Source organism: Anser brachyrhynchus (genome assembly GCF_964034855.1).
Source record: "Anser brachyrhynchus genome assembly, chromosome: 1".
Classification (NCBI taxonomy): Eukaryota; Metazoa; Chordata; class Aves; order Anseriformes; family Anatidae; genus Anser; species Anser brachyrhynchus.
In genome coordinates, this window is record NC_137694.1 from 118,582,721 (window position 1) to 118,603,211 (window position 20,491).

At 50.1% G+C, this 20,491-nt stretch overlaps 1 protein-coding gene across 5 annotated transcripts; it reads left to right on the forward strand.

Annotated features, from left to right (window-relative positions):
• The first annotated feature begins 776 nt into the window (after nucleotides 1-776).
• CRYAA (crystallin alpha A) lies at nucleotides 777-18,784 on the forward strand. 5 transcript variants are annotated; one of them, XM_080577816.1, is made up of 5 exons: nucleotides 777-6,179; nucleotides 6,455-7,065; nucleotides 14,990-15,624; nucleotides 16,582-16,704; nucleotides 17,713-18,784. In XM_080577816.1, the coding sequence occupies exons 3-5, from the start codon at nucleotides 15,436-15,438 to the stop codon at nucleotides 17,920-17,922; spliced, it is 522 nt and encodes a 173-aa protein (XP_080433942.1). In that variant the 5' UTR covers nucleotides 777-6,179; nucleotides 6,455-7,065; nucleotides 14,990-15,435; the 3' UTR covers nucleotides 17,923-18,784. The 5 variants fall into 5 exon arrangements, with proteins under 5 accessions (XP_080433942.1, XP_080433941.1, XP_080433943.1 ...); XM_080577815.1 differs by having other exon boundaries at nucleotides 777-7,065; XM_080577817.1 differs by lacking the exon at nucleotides 6,455-7,065 and having other exon boundaries at nucleotides 777-2,329; nucleotides 14,999-15,624.
• The last annotated feature ends 1,707 nt before the right edge of the window (nucleotides 18,785-20,491 follow it).

Below are 20,491 nucleotides of genomic sequence, written 5' to 3' on the forward strand. Positions count from 1 at the left end.
CTTTGTTTCATGCATCAGGAACATGTGGATGAGGGACTGTGCCAGGTGGAGAGGGTCCTTCCCACCTGCTGACTCCTCCACGCCACTCAGTTCAGTGCTAATCACCATCAGTGGTGCCAGGGCACTGCCCAGTTGCTGTGGGTTAAGGTAAATTTGACTAGTGAGGCACGAGGGGCAGTCAGCTGAGCAGGGTGAGTGGCAGGGAAGCGAGGAAACGCTCAGCAGAAGAGCTTGCAACCCGACTATCAGAGCTGCCACAGTGCAGAGGCTGCCGAGCACGGATAAAAGGTTTGAGGGTGTTATGGAAGCTTTTCCGTGGGCGATTTTTGAGACGCCACCCCTGATTAGGAGCACTGCTGATTTGTTTAACTGTTGCTATTAGAGCGTGAACGGCAATGGAAGAGCAGGAAAATAAATAAAGCTGTTGGACTTTTCAGTTCAATACCTGATTTGATGTTGTGCTTAGCACTTTGCTCCTGGAAGCTGCTGTGAGGTCTGGGATCAGGACGCCTCATTATGCTGGTTCCTTTACATGGTGGCCCTCTCTCTGCCCAGAGGAGCTTACAAGCTAGACAGAAATGCCGTCCTCCTCCTTATATAGAGGCGCTATAGAAACCAGATTGCCCAATGGCAATCTGAAAAGAGCAAACGAGGTACGAGATGGGCAGGAGACATTCAGCAGCAGGATAAGGATTTGGCCTCATCCCTGCCCTCTGGCTGTGCTGAACACTGCACTTATTCCCTGGGGAAAAAAAAAAAAAAAGAAAATGAAAAGAACCCATTAACCGTATTTTTTTTTGTTTTCTGCTGCTGTCACTGCCGGCCCCTGTGGGTGTAATTCTGGCTCCCCTCCTTTCCCAGCCAGGTGAGGTGCTGCCCCAGGGCACTGACCCACGTCACTCTGTCCCTCTGCACAGTGTGCCTTGCCCCAGGGGCCAAAAGGACTGACTGGAAAGTAACCAGAGTCAGTCTGACAAGCAAACCCAGATGGTCCTTTGAGAGAAATTCCCTTCTGTGCTGCCCTGGGCGGTTTGGATTGTTCTGTGGGAGAAGCCAACCTCTTCATACCTCTCTCTGTGTACTCTTGGCACTTGCTAACAAGGCCGCAGGGACAGATTCATGCCGTCCAGCCTCCAGCTCCGTGTGACTGGGCACGGGGAGGTGCCAGCAGGAGCAGTGAAACCTCCACTTGCCCTCCGGGCAGCGAGGTGGCAAGGCGCAGGTCAAGGCAGGCTCTTCCATGGCTGCGTGTTTCTCATGCAGGATCGATCACTGCGTGCTGGAAGGGCTGGGAGGGAGGCAGCGGGTTGCTGGTGGCTGTGCCTGCCTGGGGAAAGGAAGAGCAGATCCCCAGGGGAGAGGGAAAGCAGGGTTTGCATGCCCTGTCTCCCCAGGTAGGCTCCCAGCCTCCGCGTTTTTTTCAGCTCAGGGACCTCCTGAGCCTTTCGTGGTCTCTCAGTTTTTTGTGGTCTCTCCTCCAAGCACGTCAAGTGCCCCTTGAGCTCAAGACCCACACGAGGGTCTAGTGCCCGTTGAACCCACACAAACTCTTCGCATTTTCCATCCTCTGGGAAGAAGCTTGCCTACCTACTGTACCCATTGCACCGTTCTGTGTGTTTGCAGTCTGGCTTCGGTTGGTCGTGGTTTCCTGACACAGCCGGGGCTCTGCTAATAGCCCTGTCGTAAGGGACGGGCGGGTTTCCCTCCACCCTTCCCCAGTGCTTATTTTGTTCCGTCTCTCCTACCCGCCTGCCTGTGCTGTGGTAAGTGGCCTGAACTGCCCGAAATGGCTAGGTTAATAAACCAAATCGTTTTATCAGAATTTGCCAGGAGGGGTGAGGCTGCACTGCCCAGATGGGAGCAGGGCGGGGGGAGTCAGGGAAAACCCCCATAATGGGGCAGGAGGAGGAGGATGGAGAGGAAGGCTGCTCCCTTTCCATGGCAGCAAACTTGTTCAGCCCAAGCCTGTCATGGGACTGTGCCCTCACAGCAGAGCGTTTTTATCAGCAAATACTAGACCTAAATATAGCGGCTGTTTCTGCAAGTGAAGTAGAGCAGGGATACCAGACGAGCTGCTGGGGGTGGGGGGTGAAACCTCCTGCACGTTCCCGCGTCTGTCCGCTGCTGCACTCTGCTTGTGGCAGTACACTCAAAAGGCAGAGCGCCAGATTTGTCCTGAGATACATCTCCAGAAGAGAGATTTTGTTTAGGAAAGGAGCCCGGTGCAGCTACATCAAACCTCCTTCTGCTTCCCTGTGTCAGGGGAGCATCCCACCAGCCTGGGCAGGAGGTGTCCTGGACCCAGATGGCTGAGGAGCACAGGTGAGCGGTGTGCTGTGGTGGCACCAAAACTCTGCGGCTGGTTTGGTTTGCTGGACCCTGAGAGCTGGACGCAGACCGGAGGGCAGGGATGGCCACCTCCCGACGGCAGGCGGGCTGTTCTCGGTTATTTTTCATGGATCCCTCTGAAACAATCCCCTCACTCCAAAGGGCCTGGGGATGACCGGGGTAAAAGCTCTAAAAGCTGCGTGCGGAAGTTCCCTCGAGGCTTCATTCGCTTTGCTCTGGCTCCCTCCTGTGGCTCTCAGCTGGAAAGGCTCACGCAAGGCAGCCCTGCGAACGGGGAGCAGGAATTCAGCCGGCCGGCCTTGAGGGCAGCACCTCCCGGGACAGCCCTGCCGACTGTGAGGAGCGCGGGGGTGAGCCGAGAGGGAGCTGCAGAGCTCCTGGCGACGAGAAACCGCCGTGCCCGGGAGCAGAAGGGGCCCTTCAGCAAGGCAGAGCGCTGGGCAATAAATAAGAGAGCGCCGGAGAGCCCGTGCCAACGCGTGGCACGGCCTCCTGGCGCGTGAGGTGTGCGAAACGCGGTGCCAGGGGCCCTGCTGCATGCGTTTGTTCACCTGAGGAACCAGCACATGCCGCTTGCGTCTTCAGGAGGTGGTGCTGGGGGAGCCTGGTGCAGCTTTTGGGGGGTCTGGAGGCCACCAGTTAGATTTTGGGGGACAGCAGAGGCCCGTGAGGGGACGTGAACGTGGGATCTGCTTTGGAAGAGGAAGGGCTAGCCTGGGAAAAACCTGCCTGGCCCTATATCGGCAAGGGAGCACTTAGGAAAGTGTCACCTGAGCAGCTCCAGTTGTGAGGGAAACTCCTGGTGCAGAGAGGCACAGGATGGTGGAGACGAGTGAGACCCCTCAGGAGCTGGCGGCAGGAAGCTCTGCTTTCCTCGCCTACTGCACAGGTGCCTTGGAAAATTTTACCCGAAGCCAAGCTGCTTCTTCGCAAAGCAAGGAGCTCCAATCCCGTGCAAACATCATTTCCCAGCTACGACTCACAGAGTGGCTGATGCAGAGCCGATCGATCTGTTTAGTCAGTGCTGTGAGAGCACCAGCATCAAAGCTGCCGGGCTTGACGCAGCGAAGAGCAGTGCTGCCTCATGTGAATTCTCCTCGTTGCTGTTCTAGCACTTGATTTCGGGGCAGTAGCTGCAATAACAGACATCTTTGCTACCACCTGATTAAGGTACCAATGAGGCTTAGAAAAATAAGCTCAGCGCTGGTAATATAAAATTGTTTGCTCCCGTCAAGTGCTTCCCTGGAGGGCAGCAAGAAATACTCCTGTTTGCAACATCCAGCAGCACCTTTTTTTTCAGAGCAGGGCCAAGATCGATAGTATTTACAGCGCTAGTTTTAGCACTGTGAGGTAGCTCTAGCTGAAGTAACGCTAGCTCAGTAGGTAACACCAGGGGTGTGAATCTGCTGCAGGAAACCTACGCAGCACTGGGTGGCTGTGGGAACGTCCTTCGGGCCTGGAGAGGACCTACCTGCCTTGGGTGGGTGAGCAAAAGACAAAGGGAGTTTCCCAGGAGCCCAGGTCTGGACTTCGTAGCTGAAAATATGCTTTCACACAGGCACACGCGCACGTATATATATATATACACAGCAGTAATGAATGCTGGAACAATAGTAGCCAATTATTTCCCCTGAAGATTGCCTTCAGTTTAAAGCAACCACAGCAAGACCAGTGGTTCCTGCTAACTTTCATGGTATGAGGCAGTGAAGGTGGCAGTGTCATGGAAAGGGTTCCTGAGGCGTGCAGGGAGAGGGCAGCTGAAGCCACAGCCTGGCTCAGTCGCTCAGCACCCGACTCGGGAATATTCCAGCGTTTAGCTGGTCCTAAATGACAGAGGCTTCCCTGTCCCAGCACTGATGCTGCTGAAAGGATTGGCAGCTCTCCTGTAGCCCCGATATTGTCAGGCTCATGCACCTGGGGTCCCCCTGGCCTCTGCCTGCCCAGCCTGCAGAATCCCTCTGGATCTCTGCGAGGCTTCAGGGATGTGCTGGGAGCACATGGCAGTGGTTAGGAGGCTTTACAGCCATGCCATTGCAATCTCAGTGAGCTGGTGTTACAGGTCCCAGTGATTTTTCCAGCTCTCACCTACCCCCCCCTCCCCAAAAGGCCTGAATCGTGTTCCTTTACTCTCCTTGTGGTATTACTCCTCATATTAAAGGTGCGCTCAGACAGGAGGGGGCTGCAGCGAGGGGCTTCCAGGCTCCACCAGAGCCCTGGGGTCTGCCCGAAAGCCCTCCGTGGACCTGATATGCCTCAAGGGAAGAGGACATATACAATGCTGAGCAGCAGCAGATGCCCATCCAAGCACTTTTCTGTGCACTTTTCCACACACTCTCCCTGTCCTTTGTCCCTGTCTCTCTCAATAATTGTGGATACAATGAATGCCCTAAGGCGAGGTACATGGCACTTTAATCAGTGTGCCAATGCCTACAAAAGAGCCTACTTGTTTTTATCCCCATATAAACTGCTTTCCTAAGCAGTTGTCTTCACTGGAATGCCATGGGAATTTTGCTGTACTGTGCTTCTAGGCCAGAAGAGGTTTTAAAGTCACAGCTGCAAAAAAAAATGCCCTGTTGGCAGTGCCCTGCTGCTGAGCAGGTATGTCGATGCAGCCTCCTTAACAGCTTCTATCGATTTACCAATAGTGATAAATTGCTGGATTAACAAGGCTAAATCTTACAGCTGGCACTCGTCATTCCGTTTTAACGTGGTAGATTTTGTGTGTCCAGTCCTGAGCACTCACAAAGTCCAACTAAAGGCTGGGAAAAAGAAATTGCTGCTTGGTTCCTCCTTCCTGGTGACTCCCCGTCCTCAGTCTCCCTCTAACTGGTCCTTTCTGTGACCAGGGGAGCCTAGGGTCTCCAGCATTGCCACTGGGAAAGGTGGAGCAGGCTTGCAAATATATCTCTCGTATTAGAGGGCTGGTTGTGTGTCAGTCCATGGAGGCAGCTACCTTGCTTAGAGAGCTTAGGGCTCAAGCTCTGCATTTCAGCTCCAGATTTTATGTGCTGTAGGGCGTAAACTTAACAAAAGGAGTCTGACGCTGAGGGCCGCTTCCATGGTTTTGCTCTGGAGTTGAGCGTCCCTTCACATTTGTTCAGCTTTGCTTATTTGGGCCAGGGAAAATCACTCAGCTCGAGAAGTAAACATGCAGGAACAAGTTAAAAACAGCCCTTACCTCCAAAAACTTCTGATGCCTGCAAGACAGAAAGCTAAAAAGGTGTGAAACAAGGCAACAGCACCCGCGAAACCTCAGCTCTTTGTTGAGCTGATAATGCAGCTCCCTCCCTTTGCCTTCCTGTGCCATAGGCACATTGGCAGCTTGGGAAAATCTTGTTGTCTGTGGCCCAGAACAAGCTGGAAGGCAAACGCTTGGAAAATCAGCCCTTGGATTAAGGGTGAAAATGAAAGCTAAGGTCGTGTGAAAATGAGCACTTGTGCCAGTCCCTCACATAGAGAATAATGTTGACGGAGCAAGCTGACGGGAAGGATGAGATTCCTGGCAAGACAACTCCGGTCATCTCGCAGGAAATTTGGGTGTTGGTGCTTTTCAGAGGTTCAAAAAAATTATTTTACGTGTGACTGGAAACTAACAGAGACCCCTCTGAACCCCTTTCAGAGCTGCACAAGTTTTCAGCCCCCAGAGCAAGCTTTGTAAAGGAAAAACCCGCTCTGCAGCGCGGTAGCCTATGGGAATAGATGCTAAATGGATGTGGAGCATATTGTGATTTCAACCGAAGGCTGCACATTGCTTCTGATATGCTGTGAACACACTGGAAAAATTGCCTGCACTATGATTTATGGAGATAAGAAAGCACTTGCCAACTGCGGTATGTAAGCCACGGAGCAGCCGTGTCGAAATCCTTGCAATAACATTCAGAGGAGAAGGGCAGGGTTTTTTTTTTTTTTTTTCCAGGGCAGTGTCTCTTCTGCTTTATAGGAGTACATTTATTATATAGCGTTGCAAGGGCTGCAGTTTTTCTTGTGTGGCCTGAAATTCTCAGGCTCTGGGAACCCCAGGGGGAGTGGAGCAGTTTTCAATAAGGCCATCCTCAATTTCTCAAAGACACATGCCAGTCTCTTTTTGTGCTTTTATTGACTGCAGCAGGCATTCTCTTTGCTGACCGTATACTTCTTCAACCAAGCTGCATCCCCACAGGCTGAAATAACCCAGCTGCAGGGGTAGGGGGTGGAAATGAGGTGGAATCAATGCCACCTGGCATCGATTTTTATGTTCCCTGGGACAGGACGGTAGAGCAACACAGTCGCAGAGAAAGACCGAACAGCTTTGCCAGAAGGTTTTAATCACTCATCAGCACAGAAATACACAGTGCCATCCCACTGAATGACACCTGGGGAGTCAGAGGAGCAGAGCCGCACAGGGCTTCAGAGTGAGAAGGGAAGGCTGGGCACATTCAGTGCCAAAATGGTACGTAGGACTACAAGGGGGACACTTCTCAGGTAGTTCAGCAAGACTGCAGAGCACCCCTCTTGTCAGGTGAGAACGTGCGTGAGAACACTAGAGGACTGGGCAGCGCTACTTAGTGCAAACTTCTATTTGCTCGTCTGCCAAAATGCTATCAGAAGCCACCAGAACTGCCCTCCTACATCCACAGCTGTGCATAAAGCGCATTACTTAAACTTTTATAACTGAGAGCATCGTCGCCGGGTCACTGAAAAGCTCCTCTGTGATCTACAGATCATTGTGTCACTCCAGTTAAGTGAAAAATGTTATACAAGGACTTTTGTGTTTGCATGGACTTTAGATTTGGGGCCCTGCATTTAAAAATTATTGCTCTAAGATTTCCTCCCGTTACTGCACCCCGAGCTGCAACTCCCTTCCTCTGCACTGCTCCTCCCAGTTGTGAAATACAGAATTTTCTTTCTTTTACTGAACAGCTGCAGCGGGGGGTTTTCTGTTTGCTTGTTTTCCCTCACCATGTTCCGTCTCCCTAGCTATGACCTTTAGACAAAAAGCATAAAGCATCTGGGGGAAAAAAAAAAAAAGGCAAAGGGAAAAGAGAGGTTGGTTTAGACCGGAGGTACTGTGACAATCTTTGTCATTTAACCTTAATTATACACAGCAGAGCCCTGGTCATTAGTGTTGCATCCTCTGGCTCAAGTCTGTTCCCATCTGCTGCTCCTGAGTGTAATACTTGCCAGGGGGTGAGACTTTGGGAAACGTGATGCTCTTCAGCTTGATTATCCCTTAGTTGGTGGCCCTCTCCTCAGGAGTGTGCTCCGGTCCCAGGCCTGTGTGTGCTCTATTTAACTCGTGGGATCGTAGGAGACATCGAGGGGATCGCTGGCTCACGTTGACTGGTTTCCCTCCTCTGGTGGTGCAAAGCAGCCATAAACCTGTGGTGCATAACGTCTGAGAGGAGCTGCTGAGAGCACGCCCTTGCGCTTTCAGCATGTGCGCGCAGTGACGCACGCAGAGCCCCTCTCAGCATTTTGCTCGCCGGCCTGTCCTGCTAATCTTCTTGCTGCTAACCTCCAGCACCCTCACGCTAATGCTCATCCTCACACGAGCGCACATAAAACCAGCAAGGGGATTTGGGAGCAGCTTAGGCAAGCGGATCATTAGGGTCTTTCTCTGCCAAGTGATGTTTTCCTAAGGTTCCCATCACTGAGCTACTGTAAAAATAAATTCTCCAAATCACCGGGCAGCTGCCACCGTAACAGACTCGTCCTGGTGGGACCAGGGATCATTAGCTCATCAGGAGCTAGCTTTTTTTGCTTGCAGTTTGGTTGGATGGACACAGCGGGTCTCTTCTGAGCCAGATGAAAGCTGTGATCGTGCTGTATTTCTCCTCAGCGTGGGGAGATTTGCACGCCCTGTGGCACTGCTCGGGGACTTCTGGACCTGGTGGAGGTTCAGAGGTGCACCCCGTGGCTGCCTGCTGAAGGACATGCTACCCGCAGAAGATGCTGGATGTGTTTGTGTTGTGCAGGTGCAGTAGTTTGTCTATTTTAACTTATTATAAGTTAATTATACAGGCAGCCTGTGTACACACAGCAGCTGGTTCAGAGGTTTTAGCCTCTGCAGTACCAACAGGTCTCTCGATGCCTCTCACTCTCTAGCCCGAATCAATAATACAACTTCCCTGCCCAAATCCCCTTTCGTCAGTGTCCCTTCTGTATCTCACATGGCCTTTTTTCCCTGCCAACGACTCTTCTCTGTGAGCTGATCTCCATGATCACCCCAACACCAAAAACCCCGGCTCAATTCCCGGTGCCATTTCACACCTGAGCACTAAACAACTGCACAATCATCAGTGATTAGGCAATTTATTGAGCTTTTCTGGGTGGCTCAACAAGTCATGCCATAACACGTACCCTTGGTGCCTCGTGTTTTCCCTCCAAGCCCTGCTCTGACAGAGGGAGGCAGACCCAAACCAGGACTGCGTGGTTCGCCGCAGAATTACCAGGTGGCTGCAGTGTTTGCCTCATCTGCTTCCTGAGCCTTCCACGTTGCTGTTTGTCTAGTGGATGTCTGTAGTAGAGCATTTCCTGAGATACCCCGTCCTTCCCTGTCTGCCGTACCTTCCCTCTAGGTCACACAATGAAGAAGCTGGGTATTGGTTCCTTTGGAGAAAAAAAAAATCTATAGAAACAGTCTGATGTAGGCTCTGTAGGAAGATCTGCTCAGTGCAGGAATGCTCATGTAGATCGTGCAGAAACAACTCACATCTAAAATGTCAAGACCACTTAATTTCCTAAAATCAAAGAACTGTGTTGTAAGTAAAGAACTGAAGATACATTTATTCCTTTTCTTTTCTTTTCTTTTCTTTTCTTTTCTTTTCTTTTCTTTTCTTTTCTTTTCTTTTCTTTTCTTTTCTTTTCTTTTCTTTTCTTTTCTTTTCTTTTCTTTTCTTTTCTTTTCTTTTCTTTTCTTTTCTTTTCTTTTCTTTTCTTTTCTTTTCTTTTCTTTTCTTTTCTTTTCTTTTCTTTTCTTTTCTTTTCTTTTCTTTTCTTTTCTTTTCTTTTCTTTTTTTTTTCCTTTTTTGGAAGGGGTTCATATCAAAATCAATGGACATCATTCCTCCTTTCCTCCGGTAAACCTTTGAGGTTTTAATTTCTCAAACTGTTACATGACTTGGCTTCGTTATTTGCTTTATATTAGTAAATATCATCTCACAAAATAACCTTGCACTCTCAAATTCTCTAGCCTGACATGAATGGTTTCAAAGCAAAGGGAATGTTTGATACTGTAGGAGAAGGAGCCATGGAAAGCTCAGGGAGATGAGGGCTGGTTGCAGGGCAGAGGGACTCTCAGCAGCAAGCTCTGTGGCCTTGAAAGAGAGGTGGTTTTATTCCTACTGAAGACTAGGGGAGTGAAAAGGGCTGTACCTCAGCCTGTCTGGGTGAGAACTCATTTTACTTACTGTTCCCAGCCACCGTGCTGATACTTACCTCCTCTGCAAATTGCCCTGGGATCTACAGACGGGGAGAAGCACCGTTACTTAGCAGCTGTGAACTTCCGAATCTGTTTCTCTCCCAGTTCTCCCGCTCTCCGTGCTAGATGCTCTCTTCACGTCTCCCCCTCTCTGGTGTGCTGCTGCAGACTGGGAAGGGGAGAGCATCTCTCATTCACTATGTAAATCCATTGATGAAAACATAAAATGCATTGTGCTGCTAAAACTTGCTGAGCTTGTTTGAATAAATGCCAAGGATTAACAGCATGTAAATTCACCATTGATTTGACAACAATGATGTTATGTGCCCCAAACACTGATGGGATTTGTTCAGTGTTTAGGATGTGGGCTCTGAGGTGGAAAAAAGGGATTGCTAGTAATTTTTTAAGCCTCTTTGGCTGCACCAAGGCAGACTGTTGGTATTATATAAAATCTTTAGATAAAATAAATATCAGCCTTTGCATGAGGAGAGTGGATATTTAACTTTTCCAGCATACAGCTGAATAGTGAATCTGACTGTGGATCGGTATAAGCCAGGAAATAAAAGTTGCCCCATGCCTTTAAAACGGGGAGAAAGGATCTGTGGGGGTGGAAATCCCAAAGGCCAGCAATAAAGCTGAGGATTGTATCTTAAGAACAGTGGGACAAAGATGTCTTGTTAGGTAGAAAACTAGAAATGTCACCTCCACAATTTGCCCCCTCTCTGCTCACTCTCTCCCTGGCTCTGGTGGTGAGTAACTGCAAGCACACTCCCCATGGGACAAAAGCCATTGTGAATGAGCGTAGGGACCACCTGGGACAACACCTGTGGTGCAGGAGTTCATGGTTCATCAAGGAAAAGAAGCGGAGATGAGGGAGGGGAGAGCTGCCATGCCTTGTACTGGACAGGCTTCATGCCTTGCTCCACGCCAGGCTGCTCGGTGCAGGGGGATCGCTCACCAGCCGATGGATGTGGGAGCAGGCAGCTCCCTGCGGAGCACAGGGGATTTCAGAGTTCCTCAGGGACATGCTGACCTCTCTTTAAAAGAAAGCAACCCAACTTTTTAAATAAAAATATACTTTCTGAAAGTTAGGCTACTAGATCTATGTTTAAACTTCTTAATACGGGGCCTGATCTTTAAAGGTGCGCGGCAGGTAGCAACCCCCCACTTGATGTCTTGCTAAGAGCTATCCTCAAAGAGGGTTTTTCAAGTGTTCCTTTTGCTTTCAACAAGAAACATTTGTTCCTCTAATGAGAAAAGGATATAACATCTGCCTCCTCTCATGTCAGCCCTCCCATTGTGTTAACCTTGCAGCCCCAGCCACAGTTAATCATGGTGTGCAAATTGCACTGCTAACACGGCCTCACCTCCTCCCAGCCATTATGAACTTTAGCAGGATATCAACAGCATCCGAAACTCAGCAGAAATCATTACTTCGGTGCTTTCCATGGTGTTCAATGGGGGTTGAGCATGGGAGAAAGTGAGCCTAGCTGCAGTTGTACTCAGTCACTCCTTCCTCCGTAGGCATCCAGGGCAGAAGTGGTGGAAAGGCTGGGAGCTGCTGACTGCGGCACCGCCCTGGGTGGCATGTGTGTGCTTGAAGAATGGGAAATGTCTTCAGGTGGAAGGACTCGTATCTTAAGATGGAAAGAATGAGAGAGAGAAAGAGAAAGAGAAAGAGAAAGAGAAAGAGAAAGAGAAAGAGAAAGAGAAAGAGAAAGAGAGAAAGAGAAAGAGAAAGAGAAAGAGAAAGAGAAAGAGAAAGAGAAAGAGAAAGAGAAAGAGAAAGAGAAAGAGAAAGAGAAAGAGAAAGAGAAAGAGAAAGAGAAAGAGAAAGGAAGGAAGGAGGGAGAGGAAAGGAAGGAAGAGAGAGAGAGAGAAAGAGAGAGAAAGAAAGAGAGAGAAAGGAAGGAAGAAAGAAGGAAGGAAGGAAGGAAAGAAAGAAAGAGAGAAAGAGAGAGAGAGAAAAAAGAGAGAGAGAGAAAGAAAGAAAAAGAAAGAAAGAAAGAAAGAAAGAAAAAGAGAAAGAAAGAAAGAAAGAAAGAAAGAAAAAGAAAGAAAGAAAGAAAGAAAATTCTGTGTTCTCTACTAGGGAAAGCTTCTAATAAGTGCTTAGCAGCTCAGCAAAGAATGTGCCAAAACTGATAACACTGTTCTCCCTAATGAGCCTGGCCCCTTGGCTTTACTGCTTTTGTACTGACTTGTATGGACTTCTCACATCCTTTCCAAAGCTGGGCCTGTTTAAGATTAGGAAAAGCATGTTTGCTCATTTATTTATTTATTTATTTTTCCTGCTTACCACTCTTTTTCAGACATTTCGTAGTATTTTCCATCACAGCAGGACTGTTAGGAAGAAAACTTGCAACAAACTCATATTATTACCAGTCCTTACTCTGTGGGTTTGTCATGAACCCTTTTTTGTACCTCACAGAGGTGTTTCTCCAAAGGGAAAACTCTGACTGTCATGCTCCAACAATTTTAGCTTTAAATATGCGCAGAGATCATTCGCTCCCTTATATCGCTGCTAAACAGCTTAAACATCTAAGTGCAGAGGGCCATCCAAGTGAGCAACAGTCCTACCTTTTCAGGTTGACCGGTCTTTTTGATAGAAAAAGCATCAGAACTCGTTCTCATCTTCCACAAAAGTTATGTGAAGAGCTACACACTCTGCAGGTCAGCAGAGACCACTTGACTCGAGAGGGCATGCAGATCAGAGCAGAGAGATTGCCTTTCTCGGCTCTCCTGGGGCCGCAACACATCGGTCAAAAACAGTGCTCGAGATGGTATTAGCACTTCAGACTCACATACAAGCCCTCCACGGTTACACCTGACCGGTCACTTAAATACTTGCTTTTCTCTTCATGCTGGGCTTGCACAGGGCTTGTCCATGGAGGCTGGAAGCAGCGCTGGTCTCACACAGAAATTGGCAGCTGAGGGTCAGTCATGTGGCCAAACAAATGGTAGCTGGAAAAAAGCACGGGCTCTTCTTCATCACTGGAGCCTGCTTACTCAGAAACCCAGCCTAGGATTTCTGCAGCTTGTCCTGGGCAACATCATGGCCTTTACTAGGTGTCTTATGTGCTGGCAGTTATTTGTAATAGTTTAGGAAGGGATTCTTTTAAGGATAAGGTAGACAGCAGATCCTGCTGGTGGGCCTGAGCTGGACTCACTTTACAAATTTGCAATGAGGCTCTGGGAGAGCCTGCCTTTGACATATGGCTTTTGGTGTGCTTTTGAACACGTGCACCAGTTTGTTTGTCTTACAGGAATGCCAACAAATATCACTGTTTTTGTTCAGCCGGTGATAGTGGTACACAAAGGCAGTGCATCCTGTGAGAAGGCTGGTCCCCTGAAATAGTGCAAAATGGTTGCTTTCTCCTCTCATACCAAAATCTTTGTTTAATCTGTTGCCGTAGAATCCAAATCTCCTTCTTGGTATTCCCAGATGTAGTTTCCTTCTGAGAGGAGGCACAAGTCACAGCGGATGGGATTCATCTTACCAGCTCTTCTTGTCCAGAAGGAGGTTGGAATTAGAATTACCCTCTTACCCGAGATGTAGGCAGTGCTGAAAGATTTCACCTTTCCTAGCCATCCGCGTTATAATGTGACCCATCTGGAGGCATCTGTCTCTCTCCACTGACTGGACAGGGAGCCTAGACAACTCACCGAGACCAGACACCTAAGTTTTAGACCACTGAAAGTTAGATGCAGGGAGTCTCAGGAGACTGCTCATTGCCCAGAGGCAGACATTTGGAAGTCTGTATCAGAAGAAAAACTGCTGTGAATGAATTTATGTTTCAGTGAAATATTTTGCCCATAAAAGACACAAAAGCCCATAAAAGACAAAATGGATATGATTCATTCTAGAGAGATCCATGAAAATATATGTCCAGAAGAAACTAAAGCCATAAATACTTATCAAACATTTGAATGCATCATGATATACTGCGTTTTAGATGAAATTTAGGTGGAGAGGTATTTTCCATTTTCCAGCACCCTGCAGGGATAGCATCCACTGCCTTCATTTTGCATATATCAGCTCACTGCTACCCTCTGGTTAACTGCAGGCTACCAGGTACTGGCTGGCTGAGGAAAGATTTTCTTCTGCCCAGGGCAAAGGCCCAAACCTCAGGGCGATCTTGAAAGGAAAATCTTGGAAGAGTTTTATGACCCTTGTTTGCTTCCCATCCATTTTCTCAAGCAAAATGACTGATCTGGGACAATGGGACTGAAAGGGTGTTAGGTCTGTCTGTCACACTTTTTCTGTCTGTGTTTTGAGGAGAGATTGGTCTTGTTTTGGCACCTGGTTTTAGAAAAACCATGCCTGAGAGCCAAGGCCCGACCACAGGACCTTTCTTTGCTGGAAATAGACGAGGTTGAATGTAAGCTTTTGTCTGTCTTCTCAGCAGTCTCTGCTGCCTGGCTGGATGTTTTTCTACCCCACTTTTTGCTTTCCATTAAGGAAAGCCTCCATAATGGGAGCATTTCCCACTTTTCAATGCCTGCCTCCACGGGGACGGGCCAAGGCCAAGGACTTTCCAAGACGACGAGGCACCTGGACGGCAGGCCGTGCTCAGCTGAATGTTACTTTGCCTCAGCCCCTTCTTGAATTTAGCTCCTCTGGCCTGGAGAAGTCAGGTCAGAAAGGCATTTTGGAGGTGCCCTTTCCCTCTCTCTCTCGCCCTGTGGAGACTGCAGAAGGTGCTGAGGTGGGCAGGACTCCCAGTGTAGGTGCCTCCTCTGTCTATAAGGCCCGTGGCATGCAGTCCTTCAACAAGTGGCTCTGGGGGTCTGGATGTCACAGCTGACTGGTGCTGAGCCTTGTTGGGAAGCGGAGCCTCTCTGACCCCACACGGCCTGTCTGCCCGTCGGGGCCTGTGCCATGACACCTGGGGATAAGTGAGCCCACAACAACCCCCGAATCAAAACAGTGATGCCCCGCAGAGCATCTGTGGGGCTGCTGTTCTGGTCAGTGAGCAACCTTATCTTTCCTTCTTTCATTTGGGAAAGAATTTGTTTGTTAGGATTTCTTGTTTTGTCAAGTCCATGTTCGTGCTCTGCATCATGCATTGACATTGCGTCCCCCCAGCCGTGCCAGGATCCCTGCCCAGAGGTGTCAGAGACATCATACAGCACATTGCAAAAGAGTTTCCCTTTCTCCAACCCGAATCAAACCATTTCTCTCTCAGAAGAAAATTTTAATTCATTTATTTTTAAAAGACTTCGTGTCTCTGTTTCAAGGAGCAACAGAAATAGAAGCAAATGAACGAGAAGCCAAGGGCTGGTGGCAAAGACCCACAGAAGGTGCCTCCTCCCCAGACATCCCTAGGAAGCTCCCTGGCGTGTCCCCTTCATCCAGCTCCTGCGGAGGACGTGCCGGTGCCCCTCGGCAGGGACCGCCCCGTGCATCACAGCCTGGCAGCGTCCCTCCAGGAGATCTGGCGCTGGTTCCCACCAGACTGTCATCCCCAGGTCAGTCTCCGCATTTCTGCTGACCACGTTGCCTTCGCCGTGAGATCATGTCTTTCCAGAGAAATCCCACTAATACCTTCATTCTGCGAGACCGGTATATATAGGGGCAGCCTTCCCCGGGCTGCACTGTGCAGGCCAGCAAAGGCATCGCTGTCCTCCGAGCGGTTGCACGGCCCCCTCGCTCTCCCTTGGAACAAGACGTAGCAGCAGCAAGCATGGACATTACCATCCAGCACCCCTGGTTCAAGCGCGCTCTGGGACCCCTGATTCCAAGCCGTTTGTTCGACCAGTTTTTCGGAGAGGGTCTCCTGGAGTACGATCTCCTGCCTCTGTTCTCCTCCACTATCAGCCCCTACTACCGGCAGTCCCTCTTCCGCAGCGTGCTGGAGTCGGGCATTTCAGAGGTAAGGGTCCTCGCCCTCCCCTCCTTTGCCTTCCTCCCTTTCCCCGTGCCTCCGCCTGCTCCTCTCCACCCGCTGCTTTCCAGAGCAGGGCAGAGGCTGCAGCCCCTGCCGGGGTGCGAGGAGGACCTCCAGCCTGCTGCCAGGCCCAGCCGCCTGCCCCTTCTGGTGCCCGGGCAAGCCCTAGCTCGGGAGAAGGCTTCCTTTTGAGCAACAGCAAGCCGTTTCATGACACGTACCAGGCTGCCTGTGTTGCCCTCACAGCCATCATCCGTGTGGTGAGGGAGGAACCGAGCTTCTGCCAGAATAAGTGCCCGGGAGCTCGGCTCAGCCTTGGAGAGGACACGGGCAAGCGCGAGCAGGAGCTTCTCCAGCCCCCTCCTCCGCCTCGGCAGCTCTGTGTTTTCTGCCAACCCATACTGGAGGACCCAGGAGCAGTTCTCCAAGGGAAGCTTGTGAGGAACATGTAGATGCGGGGCTATAGCCCAAAGCTTGGGGACCGGGGATTTCTCTAGCCTGCTCTCACTGGTTTGCTGCCAGAATCTAGCTACAGAGCTGAAACCACAAAGACACTGTAAATTGCTGAAAGGACAAAACACATACTGTCACAGAACATTAATTTTGATCCCATCTTGCTGCTGGGCACGAATGCCTGGTGCATCTGGCAGATTTCTAAGTGCAATCAAAGGGTTGTCTGGCAAAAGAATTGCAGCAAGAAGGGATGCATCTGCCCAGGGCAATTGAAATATTATTGCAAAGACCCTCAAGGTCCCTGGGGCCTCTCTTACTGCGATCGGGAGGAAGACTTTTGCTGAGGCCAGCAGGCTGTGCATCAGCCTGGCCTGTAGCTGCAGGAGGGAGAACTGTGATGCCAAGAGGCTGCTGCCCCTTGGTCCTTGATGCCAACACTACCTCCATAAGCAAAGCTTGGGTCTTACTTCATAACAATGTTCATTTCAGGTGAGGTCTGACCGGGACAAGTTTACGATCATGCTGGATGTAAAACACTTTTCTCCTGAAGATCTGAGCGTGAAGATTATCGATGACTTTGTGGAAATCCATGGCAAGCACAGTGAAAGACAGGTAAGCAGAAGTAACTGTGGCGGTGAAGAAAATGGGGAATTGAGCTCTGTTTTCTTTCTTTCCATCATCCCCCAGTGGAAGGGAAAAAAATCAGGAGTGAGTTACTGATAGCGATTATTAACATGTCCAGCTCTTCTAGAGCCCAAACCTGATATCTGGCAATAATAAGCTAATCCAGTTCTCCTTTGTGTGTTTTTGACCGTCATCTTCCATAACCATCAGATGACAATGTGCATTGTTCACTACTAACACCGGACCAAAACAATGAGCATTACCCGGTGCTGCCACAGCATGGCCGAGCTTTCATAAACCAGAATCATTAGTGAAAACAAAGTTTTCATATGCTGATCTGGAAGAGAAAAGCAAAAGCAAACCGAACAAAAGGAAAACAACCAAGAGCCTCAGGCTTGGAAACTTTTAACACATATGTCATGGAAATAACGGTGGGGGTTGAAAAGTGAATTATACCAGTGGGGGGTTAATTCTTCTCATGCACTTTCTGGCCAGACAAAGCTCTAGCCTGGAAACAGCATGTATTTTTCAATATAGTTATTTTTTTCTGACGCTGTTACTACAGAGAAAGAGATCGGCCATTTCCATGGTTGAATTAAAAAAACATAATCACATTTCTCACTGTTTTGGCCAAAAAAAAAAGGGGGGGGGGGGGCAGGACTGTATCCTTTGGTTGACACAGCATCGCTGCCTATTAGGGAAATAGGCATGCATACACGCATTGCTCTTCGCCTCACAGAGCCTCAGGCTCTCCGACTTCACCTTTGAAGTCGGAGGCTGTGGCGGGGCCCCCATGCGACTTGAAATTACACCCTGCTGCTCTGCTCAGCTCTTGGGGCTTCAGAGGCATCCCGGGGGAACACCTGGTCCTACAGACCTGCAAGACAGAATAAAAAGAAAAGGGTCAACGCGGACCCACCTCTGATGGAGCAGTGGGATTGGGTGGGCACTGGGGGTTTCTGACATGGCTTTCTCCTCTCCCCCACCGCCTTCCAGGATGACCACGGCTACATCTCCCGTGAGTTTCACCGCCGGTACCGCCTGCCCGCCAACGTGGACCAGTCTGCCATCACCTGCTCCCTGTCTGGCGACGGCATGCTGACCTTCTCAGGCCCCAAGGTCCCCTCCAACATGGACCCCACCCACAGCGAGAGGCCCATCCCTGTGTCCCGGGAGGAGAAGCCCACCTCCGCGCCTTCCTCCTAAGCCCGCCGGCCGCTGCGGTACGCAGGCTGCCACCGGCTGCAGGTCTCGCTCCCAGAGCCATTGCGTAGATATCAGTGAATACCTAGAGGGGTTTGTTTTGTTGTTTTATTTCTTTTATTTCCCCCACCCCCCCCATTTGTTTATTTTCTCCTTCCCTTGGGTGGAATGAGGGGCTGGGTGAGTGGCTGGTGGGCTTTGAATCTTAAGCCTGTGAGCCATGCCGTCGGGATGGCACGGGTTGCGTGTGCTGCCACGCCGTTGTGCTTGCTGAAAGGGTCTTGGTGCCGTGCTGTGGTCCACAGCCACCGCCAGGCAGGAGGGAGTGCACAAGTAACGCTGGCTCCTGGTGCACCAATGCTTGGGGTGGGGCTTGGAGCAGGGGAAAAGCCCCAGAGACTTGTTTATCCCACACAGTTAAACTGGCTACTCCAAAAAATGCAACTCGGCCAAGCCAAGCCCCTTTCCTGGGACACTGTGTATGCGTGATAAATGTACCACAGGTTTCTTGCAACCGCAGGACGAATAATAGCGTGTTACGTTTGGGGATCGCAGCATATATTTTTATTTCAGCAAGATGTTTAAGTGTGTCTGTTCACACCGCCAGGCTGTCACTTCCCTTAGGGACAGCTGACACTAGGACAAGCAAGTCTTTCCAACGTCTTAATAAGCTCTCCGGGGAGAGAGGGGGCTCACCACTCTGCAGAGGCTTCAAATCCCACCGAGCTCAACCCAGCCTGCGTGTATCACACCCTTGCTCTTGCCCTCGCTGTACTTCTAGTGTAGCTCCACCTGATCCACTGGTATCTGGCACTCAGCCTGAGAACTCGGTCACTGGCAGTCAATAAAGAGATATAGGAAACATGCAATTGGCTTCGGGGGTTTGATTTGTTCTTTTCCAAGGCTTTTGAAATGTAAGGGTTAGTGTGGTGCCTTGCACGGCTCAGAGTATGCACTTTCCACCACTGGAAGCACATTTTGTAATGATGACTTGTCCTTCCTTTCATGTTCCTGTTATCCTTCATGCAAGCAAAACAAAAGGATCAAAAAAAAAATAATGATCAACAACACGACACCATGCCATTTCTTAAGCTAACTGCGTCAGTGAAGAAGGCAATGCAGCCCTCATTTGTGTGATACAATGCGGAGGGTGTCATCTGATGAGGATGACTGAAGCTGTTTGATGGTTGGATGGAGGTACTAACACCAACGTAGGTACTAATTACTCTGTGCAATTCCAAACAAGGAAGCCATGGCTTCCAAGCCTACATAGATGCTCAACACTGAAGGTCTCAGCACTCATGCTTGACCCAAACAGCATTCCAAGCAGATGAAAAACAGGGATATACAAGGAAAGCATAAATAATATCAGTGATAGCCCTGTATTCCCATAGTTAACCCCACAGATACAAACAGCTTGTGCTTTCTTCTTGCTAGAGATCCTCAAGTCTGAGGCCTGCAACATGAGGTGGAGCTTCCTTGGCTCCTAAGTAGAGGGGGTCAGTGCTTCCCCAGGAGCAGACACAAGTTCATCTCAATCAACACACCTCTGGGTGCTCCTGTATCCGGCCTGCAAAACGAGGCAGGACAACCAACAACACTTCCTTCACATGAAGGAGCACACGGCCGTGCCCTCGGGGGGAGTTGAAGACAGCTGGAGAGAGAGTGTTTGCTCTGCCAAAAAGGCAAACCCACTCCTTTTTGGATGATTAGCTGTGAAAAAGAAAAAAAAATGGTGAGAAAATACATGCAGTTTGTTTTTCTCATGGTATGGAGAGTATGGTCTCCTCTCCTCTCCTCTCCTCTCCTCTCCTCTCCTCTCCTCTCCTCTCCTCTCCTCTCCTCTCCTCTCCTCTCCTCTCCTCTCCTCTCCTCTCCTCTCCTCTCCTCTCCTCTCCTCTCCTCTCCTCTCCTCTCCTCTCCTCTCCTCTCCTCTCCTCTCCTCTCCTCTCCTCTCCTCTCCTCTCCTCTCCTCTCCTCTCCTCTCCTCTCCTCTCCTCTCCTCTCCTCTCCTCTCCTCTCCTCTCCTCTCCTCTCCTCTCCTCTCCTCTCCTCTCCTCTCCTCTCCTCTCCTCTCCTCTCCTCTCCTCTCCTCTCCTCTCCTCTCCTCTCCTCTCCTCTCCTCTCCTCTCCTCTCCTCTCCTCTCCTCTCCTCTCCTCTCCTCTCCTCTCCTCTCCTCTCCTCTCCTCTCCTCTCCTCTCCTCTCCTCTCCTCTCCTCTCCTCTCCTCTCCTCCTCTCCTCTCCTCTCCTCTCCTCTCCTCTCCTCTCCTCTCCTCTCCTCTCCTCTCCTCTCCTCTCCTCTCCTCTCCTCTCCTCTCCTCTCCTCTCCTCTCCTCTCCTCTCCTCTCCTCTCCTCTCCTCTCCTCTCCTCTCCTCTCCTCTCCTCTCCTCTCCTCTCCTCTCCTCTCCTCTCCTCTCCTCTCCTCTCCTCTCCTCTCCTCTCCTCTCCTCTCCTCTCCTCTCCTCTCCTCTCCTCTCCTCTCCTCTCCTCTCCTCTCCTCTCCTCTCCTCTCCTCTCCTCTCCTCTCCTCTCCTCTCCTCTCCTCTCCTCTCCTCTCCTCTCCTCTCCT

Excerpts from the sequence above, each read along its gene's own strand:
- CRYAA (XM_080577815.1), top strand. The coding sequence starts at position 15,436 with ATGGACATTACCATCCAGCACCCCTGGTTCAAGCGCGCTCTGGGACCC. Across the intron at positions 15,625-16,581 it reads TGGAGTCGGGCATTTCAGAG|GTGAGGTCTGACCGGGACAA; the intron begins GTAAGGGTCCTC and ends TGTTCATTTCAG. Across the intron at positions 16,705-17,712 it reads GCAAGCACAGTGAAAGACAG|GATGACCACGGCTACATCTC; the intron begins GTAAGCAGAAGT and ends ACCGCCTTCCAG.